Source organism: Nematolebias whitei, chromosome 16 (genome assembly GCF_014905685.2).
Source record: "Nematolebias whitei isolate Nwh7 chromosome 16, NemWhi1, whole genome shotgun sequence".
Classification (NCBI taxonomy): domain Eukaryota; kingdom Metazoa; phylum Chordata; class Actinopteri; order Cyprinodontiformes; family Rivulidae; genus Nematolebias; species Nematolebias whitei.
Window position 1 is genome coordinate 3,530,780 of NC_056513.1, and position 10,047 is coordinate 3,540,826.

The following is a 10,047-nucleotide window of genomic DNA, read 5'->3' on the forward strand; positions in this document are numbered from 1 at the left end:
AGAGGCTTGGCAGATGGGGGGGGCAGCGGGGGCCGCTGACCGTGACAGATACTCTGGCTTGAAAAGGCACGACTTGTTCAGGTGTTTTAAAGTGAGCTCTAGATCATTTAAAGGAAGTTCTGCAGGTAACCAAGGTGCACACAGGTGAGGAGATGAAACATATTTCATGTTTAAAATTCCAGCTGCCACGAAGGTCAAAGTATAAAAGGTTGCTATCTCATGTTTTCAGCTACTTGTTTCCCAAATGCTCATGTGTTTAGATGTTCATTTGCACACACGACTTTATTTATTTAGTGAGGAAACAAGATTGTTTGGTTTGTATGTCTGTTTGTCTGATGATGTCATATGATAGTACTGAGGACCCAAGTGCATTAACTGGAGACCGACCGTATAAACCTGAACAGTTTCAAACTAAATGGTATAAAACTGAAAGTCTGAAAGATATCCAGAGTATACAATTTACAATAAAAAAATAAAATGTTACAAGAACAATTGGTAAAACAAAAACCTAAATTACTGACATGGAGCAAAAGGTGTGAGTGTACAGCACATATATACTGTATGTAATATATACATACTATATACGGATGGGAACCGGTCAGGGTCAACATAAACCTGCATGAGAGGCAAAGAGGATTTGCTAAAAAAAAATACTTCCAATTTATTTAACAAAATCATTTAGTTCTGGGCCCATACAAGAGGTCAACATAGCAAACTTTTAAGTAAGGTACTAATGCATGAAGCTATAGCAGCCAGTGACTGAGACAAGAGGGAAACATGGCTGAACAGGCCAATCGGACACAATACGGGGGAAGTAACATAAATTAAATTGAATAAATTAATGCAAAACAAAATAGTGCTTAATAGTAAACTTTGAAAGAAAAAGAAAAACATTAACATTATCAAAATTACCTCATGGAAACATAAGAATGAAACTAGAATATTTACCTTCTCCCTCTCCTGACATGCAACATGTCAAAACCTTCTGACCTGTTTTTACGTTCTAAAATTTTACTGTTAGAATAAAACTTTTTGTCTCCAGTTCTCATTATTTTTAGGTTTTGTGCACGAATCAGCTCTGTTGCTTTCTTTGCGGTTTTATAGATGGTTAACTACGGTGGCCCTAAGGTGTAAATGAACAACATTTGAAAAAATAGAATTACATTTTAAAAAACTGAATTACATTAAGCCAAAGCGCAAGTGTTTTTTATTTATTTTTATTTTATGTATTCTTTTTAACTTTACTTACACCATAAAAGAGAACAGCAGAACAATATACAGTACACACACAATGGAGGTACAGTTAGCAGGCTAGCCTTTAGATCCAGAGATTCTTTATTGTCGTTCACACCACATGTGGTACATGTGGTGGAATGAAATTATGTTCACAGGGTCCCAGTTACATCCAACAATGAAATGTATAAGAAAAACTGTAATAAGATCTAAGATATGAACTAAGAAAAAAACGTAAACTAAATATAAACTAAGCATTAATAACATAAAAACAATTAAAAAAAAAACAATACGCCGAACAGCAGTGCGAACACAGAACACAAATTTAGCCTGTAGAAATGGAGAGCTATGTTTAGTTAAGCTTAAAGAAGAAGATATGACGCTGGAAAACCTCGGCAGGATTAGGGTTAGAGCTTGAACAAAACATAGCTCTCCATTTCTACAGGCTAAAGGCTAGCCTGCTAACCGTACCTCCGTTGTGTGTGCATTTTTCAAATGCGATTTAGTTTTTTGTTTTAATGTGATTCAGTTTTTTAAAATGTGATTCAGTTTTTTAAAATGTGATTCAGTTTTTTCAAACATGATTCATTTTTTTCAAATGTGATTCAGTTTAAAAAAAAATGTGATTCAGTTTTTTCAAATGTGATTCAGTTTTTTCAAACGATTCATTTTTTTTAAATGTGATTCAGTTTTTTCAAATGTGATTCAGTTTTTTTATGTAATTCAGTCATTTCAAACATGATTCCGTTTTTTCAAATGTGATTCATTTTTTTCAAATGTAATTCAGTTTTTTTCAAATGTGATTCAGTTTTTTTTAAAATGTGATTCAGTTTTTTCAAATGTGATTCAGTTTTTTCAAATGTGATGCAGTTTTTTTATGTAATTCAGTCATTTCAAACATGATTCCATTTTTTTATATGTAATTCAACTTTTTTTAAATGCGATTCTGTTTTTTCAAATGTGATTCAGTTTTTTTCAAACGTGATTCCATTTTTTCAAACATGATTCAGTTTTTTTTTTTTTTTATTAGATTCCTTTTTCAAATGTGATTTTCTTCTTTTCAAATGTAATTATGTTTTTTTCAAATGTTGTTCATTTACACTTTAGGACCACCATAATTAAACAATGAAAATTGACCACTATGGTTTTAATAATTCAAATAAGCTTTTTCGTTACTTAAAAACTGTGGGGAGACACGAGGTTTTTGACATTAAGTATCAATTTATAAAAAGAAAAAAGATAAATGAATGGATTTAGCTTTTCTTATATAAATTTTGTAAAGAATCCTCTTTAACTCAACACATTATGAGCTGTGCCCCAACCAGGTTCCTGTGTTTGACCATTTAAATGAACTTTCTTATCTTTCTTTATGCCACCTGTGTTTTCTTCAATCAGGTCCGAGTCGTCCTTCTCAACTGGTGTGCTTGGTTCCTCCGCATGAAGAAGCCTGGAGAAGAAGAAGGCAAAATGGCCGTGAGCTCGACTAACCCCTCGAACTTCAAATACTCCCAGTCGCCCCCGCACCACACCAGTACAAGCAGCATTCAGATGAGCACTATTCCAGGACAGTCCACTCAGTCCACCACGACAAACGGCAACATGAACCTTTTCTTCGGCTACCACGCGATGGGCACAGATAACCCAGCTTTCCCACCAAGCACTGATTCAGGACTGATGGTGTGTGGCGGGGGAGGGAACCACCAGAACGGCTCCTCCCAGCCTGACATCCACTCGGACCAAACGCGGACTTTGCTGCTGGAACAGATTCCAGAAATTTCGCACATCCTGGAGGAAGTTCAGTACATAGCAAGGCGCTTCAGGGACCACGACGAGGGCGAGGAAATCTGCAGCGAGTGGAAATTCGCGGCCGCTGTCGTGGATCGGTTATGCTTGGTGGCTTTCTCGTTGTTCTCCATCATCTGCACCTTCACCATCCTCATGTCAGCTCCCAACTTCATTGAGGCGGTATCCAAGGACTTCACATAAACCTACTTCCCTTCTTTACCGGAAAGCAACCAAGAAGAAAAGCAACGGATAAGAATCTTGACATGATCAGATCTGTTCATCACAGAAGTGTAAAGCCTCACGAGCTTACGTTGGTTTCAGATATTTTGTAAACAGGTTTTTACGTCTCAGTTAATATGAGCTGGGATTATGTTTTTTTGTTTTCTTGTTCCTTTAAAGTAAGTTTCCTGTCTAACATCTTACAAAGAGGATGCTGAAGCTACCTTTAAAGTTAATGATGTAAAAACACTTGAATGCACTTTTCATCCACTCCACCTCATTTATCTGCCACCACTTGAGCTTCGCGTGTCGTCAGAAAAGCCGCTCGTGCTCTCCTGGCTCCATTCTATGCGACACGAATCACATTATTCCTCACATCCTCTCTTATATCTTTAAGAATTGTGAAAACATTTTCAGTTTTTCCGTTTCACATAAATCACTCCCCCCTTTTGTTTATTATGGTGTGTAAAATAATGATAGGTTTTGTATTATATATGAATTTAAATTTTGTAATGTGGTTTAAAAAAACTAAGTCTTTTTGCGATTAGTTGTAGGATTTACCATTACTGCCCATTTAATTGTTCACTTTCATATAAGTTTCATGATATTGAATGAGTTATAAGGTACAACCACAATAAAACACAGTAAATATATATCAACTGTTTAAACAACAAAAAAAAAAGTAAATTTTTTATAAAAATAAATAAAGTCATTTTAAATTTGAGAGCAGCAGCACGTCTCATGGAAAGTTGGAACAGGGGCAACAAAAGGCTGGAATACAAGGAGGATATCAGCTGGAGGAACATTTTTAAATTAATTAGGTTAACTGGACTCGGTTTAACGAGAACATTTTGGAAAGGATGGATCTCTCAGAAGTAAAGACTAAAGTAAAACTCAGTATTGGATGGCTCTGATCTTCAGGCCGTCAGATGGTATTATAATAAAAACAGGTCTGATTGGGTTCTGGACTCCACTGCTTGGGCTCAGGAAGACTTTGACAAATCATTCTTTGTACAAACATAAGCTCGATCATATAGAAGAAGCCGTATGTGAAAACCAGCCAAAAAAAGGCAAATTGGACAAATTTGATATAAAATGGAGACAAAGTGTAAAACTGTTCTGTGAGCAGATGAATCACAATTTGAAATTATTTTTGGAAACTTAAGATTCCATGTTCTATAAAGTAAAGACGGGAGTTCTGATCCAGCCTGGTATCAGCACATGGTTCAAAAACCCACCTCTCTGATGGTATGAGGGTGCATTAATGCCCATTGGCACTGACAGCTTACACATCTGGAAAGGCACTTTAAAAAAATAGTAATGGACCAAATGAAAATATTTGACATCATACAACAAAATAATATCCAACAAAGAAGACCAAGGACTCTTGAATGTCTAGGATCCTACATCAGACAATAATGGAACAGTTCCCTCCAAGATCTCAAGCAGCTGGTCTCCTCAGGTCCTAGATGTTTACGGACTTTTCTTAGAAGAGGGGACGCTTCACGCAGGGTCAACGAGCCTTTCTTGGGATGTGTTGTTGCCATCAAATCCAAAATTACCTTATTTTTCCTCCAAAATGGATTATTTCTTAGATTGAACATTTGATAAGTTTATTGTGTTCCACTGCGTAGGTGTCACGGTAGCTTGGCGGTCAGTGTCGCGGTGTAAACCTGAGTCTACAGGTCTGAGTCCAGGTTGCATCAGGAAGGGCATCTGTTCATTCATCATGAGTGCTGTGGCAACACCTGAAGAAGGGAGAAGCCAAAAGAACAAGAACTATGTTCCATTGTGAATGAAATATATTTTATTTATGTTTGTATTTATATTTTACACAGAGTCCTAACTTTTTTTTCAGAAGTGGCGTTGCACGTTATGATGTGAAAAAGTTCTGGAATTTTTTTTTGATAACTGTTGACATTTCTCTTCACCAACTGCCAGATACTTTAAAATATTCTATTAAAAACTTACATTTATTGGACTATTTCTACCATGTCACTTATTAATCTCCCTGTTCACTAATATGTATATATATATATATATATATATATATATATTTCTTCTAATAAATAACCTTTCAGTTCCTGGTTAACAGTTCAAACCTCAGCTCTGCTATAAACGTAATGATCAGCAAGTCATCCCTGATTAGAGACTTTTTACTCAAGATTTTTCAAAGTGTGAAACTTCCAAAGAAAAGTTTTCAACATTGTCTTTGCTTCTATATCTTGTGTGACTGTATATTTTGTGACTTACATCTGTTCACATTGCATATACCCTTCACAGGTTGGTGTGATTGTACTGAAGTGTCCTGATAGAAACTCAAAGTGGCAAAAGAAGATTAAAGTAAGATAAATGTGGGGACATCACCCCGGACAAAGGGTCTTAATCTTTCATAGCGCTCATTAATTCTTTTGTTTTCACACTCAATGCTCAGCAAAAGGCAAACACTTGTTTCTCTCTAATCTCTAGAAGCAACATGCAACAAGGACTACTGGGACGATGTAACAGATTTGTGTTCAGCTTCATCACCTTCCCCCTCTCTGGTCCCACGTTCTTTGCACTAACGTGAACTCATTGACATGAGGGATTTAAACGAAAATTAATGAATTCATCAGCTGGAAACGCAGAAGAAAATGTTTGAACGGACTTCTTTAAGATGTATTTGCAAATTTGTGCAGTGTTAATTATATTTTGTTTTTATTTTCTGTATCTTCTTGATCATCTTTCCATTTTATTTAACAAGTGAATTGATGTTTACTCTAGTGTTGTGTTCAAGACCACTTCACCCAAGACCAGAGTGTACCGAGACAAGACCAAGTCGAGACCAAGACTTCAAATAAAATAAATAAAATATTTTTTTTAATTATAAAATCATTTTATAAAAGTTACATATTGCAACTTTAAGTTTGCTTTTGAATGGATACATCAGCTTTTATACATTTTCAAAGCTACATAACAAAGAAATAAAACATTCAGTGGCCTAACTTCATGTGATTCAACAATAAAATTAACTGTTGAATTGGAAGCGGTTTCATCAAATGCATTAAAATCTGCAGTGGCAAAACACAAGTCCAAACTCAAGCCCGAGGCAAGTTGCACAGTGGTTTCAGTAAAGGAGTAGATATACTCCTAAAAAAGTTACATACATGGATATTAGTTACAAGTATATTCTTTGTGATTTAAATAGGCAAATTTTATAACTGATGATATGGAAACATCTTCTCCCGTGCCCAGACAATCACTTCTCACTTTCTTGGAGTGACCAGTGTTGCCAGATAGAGTGGAGGTTTTCCAGCCCAAAAATCTGTTAAAACCTGACACACAAAAATTTGCTCAATCAATATATTGTCACAGTATATTTACTGTATGAACATGAACACATACAAGCCCAAGTAATTTAACAATATGTGGCAAAACGCAACAATCCAACAAAAATCTTCCCAGAGTTCCCAGCAAAATCAGAATGAAAACCGCCCAACTGGCGTCACTGGGAGTGACGCGTGCGAGTGAAAGGGGGTGGGCGTGACGGCGGTAACAAAACATGTATTTAGCAATGAGTCGCGTTATCGCTTGTATTTGAATCAGTACGTGTTTTATCCAATAAAAACAAAGATGTTAACAAATAAGCTGGACAATATTCTGGCAGTTTAGTGATGTTTCCACAGTTGTGGTCTTGAAATAAAATCCCAGGTCCTCAATGTCCAAGACCGAGACCAAAGGTGGTCTAGTCCAAGACGAGACCGAAACCACTGCAAAGTCTTGTTTTCTTTTAATGCTATTAAACTGTAACAATAATTAATTATATCAATTTATACTCACTATTAAGGCTGCAACAAGATCTCGTGAGACTTAACTGTCAAAATGATTCTGATCAGAATTCTCCATTGTCTCCGGTGCAGAACCACCTCTGTGAAGACCTTTGGGGTAAAATGTGCAGCAATCAGGAAAGTTTTCATTTGTCACTGCCATTCTGCTGAAGTTCATACCTTTGATCAGCTCTAAACAGCGACAGTACGTATCGTTGGGCCTTCAGACACTGAATGCTTCAGCAGAGCTCGAGCCTGAGGAAGTTAATTTATTCAGCCTTTATTTTTTTTTTTTTTTACCAGGAAGTCCCAGTGAGCTAAATTAATGCTGCTTTTAAAAAGTCCTTGTCAAGATGGCAGCATAAATACAAAATAAACATAATTACCGGTAAATAAAGAAAAATTTCTAAGGCATTGATTTATTTTATTATTTTTTACTCTGTTTTAACACTTTGTGGAACAAAAACTCAACACTGAAGCAAAGTTCACTGGTTGTGTCTGATTCGCTTCAGCCAAATCTTTCACTTAAACTTTTATTATAATATAAAATGGAAATACTATAATTGAGATTAAACTAATCTGTGTCAAATATAAAAAAGACAATTTACAGATATGAATATATTTAGACAAACAGAATCTTCCTCTGTGTTTTGATGTGCTGATACTGGGAATGATCTCGCCACCTAGTGTTGCGGCATGAGTATTACAGTGTATTCAATTCAGTTCAATTCAGCTCAGTTTATTTAAATAGCGTCAAGTCACAACAGAAATCATCTCAGGGCACTGAACAGAAACAATCACATACATAAAAAAGTCAATTAGTAACCTTATCTTTCTAATGAAGCCAACAGATTGCGTTGAATCTTCATTTTGTCGCACTTTCCAAGAAAAGTGAAAAAATAACTTGAAACACCAGAGCAGTGTAAACAGAGCCAAAGGCATTAGAAATGTGTCTGATGAAGGATGACAGAAACTAGGTTAGAATTATGACTGGAAATTAGGTTTGGTTAGTTTTTGTTGGTGGCCGCACTGTAGTGCAGTTGGTAGAGCTGCTGCCTCTCAGCGAGAAGGTTGCCCAGGTTCAAATCCCGGCCTTTCTGGGTGGAGTTTGCATGTTCCGTCTGTGCGGCGTGGGTTTTCTCCGGGTACTCCGGTTTCCTCCCACAGAACAAAAACATCCATGTTAGACTGACTGGTAACTCTAAATTGTCTCTAGGTGAGAGTGAGCGAGGGAATGGTTGTCTCATTTGTCTGTGTGTCCCTGTGATGGACTGGAGACATGTCCAGGGTGTCCCCAGCCCCTTGTGTGGTGATTGCTGGACATGGACACCCGTAACCTCGCAACCCAAAAAGGAAGAAGTGGGTAAAGATGATGGATGGGTGGGATGGATGGATGGATGAATAGTTTTGGTTGGGGAGTTAAGGGGGCACTGCTGAACAGTTAGTAGCTTACCTGCACTAGACAGTCAAAACAATCACTGAGGAATTCGCATGTCAGGAACAAACTAACAGTTACTCAGAGTAGCATCCATTAAAGAGCACATGTTTCCTATCCACATCCAGACAGACTTTTAGCAGTTCAAGAAAACCATTTATGAATATGTTTTATACTTTGTCACGTTTGCATATTGCCTATCTTTTGTCAACCAAAAAATTAATTAGAGCGGCAAAATGTTAGGTAGCAACAACACGGACGATCAGCCGAGTCCAGCGGGAGTTACTTTGTCTGTCTCACCAGCCGTGGAATAATCTGTCTCTAATCTTGTTTTTGTTTTCTTTGTTTGTTCACTGTCTGCGGTTGTTCATTTGGGATTAGACGGGGAGAACTGTGCGTCACATCTGATCAGTCTGCTGCCATCCTGGAGGAGGCTGAGACAAGCTGGCCAGGACCAGCAGACTCAGCGACAGCTTCATCCACCAGGCTGTCTTCTTATTTGTCTTGCTGGTTTTTTTGCATCGTGGATGAGAGAGTAATTTCAATTTTCCACAAAGCTGACAATACAACTAACTTGCCCTCACTTGATTGACTGCAGGATTCATTTAGCAGCTTCGGATGAAGCAGCTACTTTTAGCAACATCATTTCTTGGGGGTTTGAATAAATAAACCTTTATTTGTACTAGAGTACTCCATCCATCCATCCATCCATTTTATTTACCCGTTTATTCCATTTTGGATCACGGGGGTCGCTGGTGCCCATGTCCAGCAATCACTGTGCGAGGGGCGGGGTACACCCTGGACGGGTCGCAAGTCCATCACAGGGACACATAGAGACAAACGAGACAAACAACCATTCACTCTCTCATTCACACCTAGGGACAATTTAGAGTTACCAATCAGCCTAACATGCATGTTTTTGGTCTGTGGGAGGAAACCGGAGTACCCGGAGAAAACCCACGCATGCACGGAGAGAACATGCAAACTCCACCCAGAAGGCCCCTGGACCGGGGTTTGAACCAGGGACCTGTTCGCTGAGAGGCAGCAGCTCTACCAGTTGCGCCATACTAGAGTACTCAGAAAGTTTATTTTGAGTCTAAACTGAGCAAAAACTTGATCTGAGCAGCTGTTAACTTGATTCCACTTTGAGAATTCATCCCTGGTTTTCTAACATGTCTACTGCAGGTAAGATACTTACAAAAGGTGTGTCAAAGAAGCCCATTGTAAAACAAACTGTCTTTTTAAGTTGCACAGAAAGCTTCAGCTTAAAAAGCAGTTGTGATAACATGTGAGTTTTCTGCTCAACATGCTCTACATTTATTTATTTATTTAATCCCAGTCTCGTATTTTAATCATATTGGGTGTTTCTTTGTGGTTTGTTCCTCTCAGTTCAATTCTGCTGTAATTCTCCTGGACTATTGTACACAACAACTCACTGTATGTGACTATTTTGAGACAAATAAAGTGGAAATGTAAAATAAAAAAATGGTGGGTTGTCATGCAAGAACACTGTCTTCTTTATGTACAAACTATATCACACAAATTATCCGGCGCTCTTCATTCTGTCAG

At 37.6% G+C, this 10,047-nt stretch overlaps 1 protein-coding gene across 2 annotated transcripts in view; it reads left to right on the plus strand.

The window, feature by feature from the left end:
- Positions 1-3,219, plus strand: part of LOC119423254 (neuronal acetylcholine receptor subunit non-alpha-3) — a 76,172-nt gene extending 72,953 nt beyond the window's left edge. For both annotated transcript variants that reach the window (XM_037690670.1, XM_037690671.1), the window contains exon 8: positions 2,629-3,219. In XM_037690670.1, coding sequence (XP_037546598.1) covers positions 2,629-3,219 — 591 coding nt within the window. The remainder of the gene's footprint in view (positions 1-2,628) is intronic.
- Positions 3,220-10,047: the final 6,828 nt, after the last annotated feature.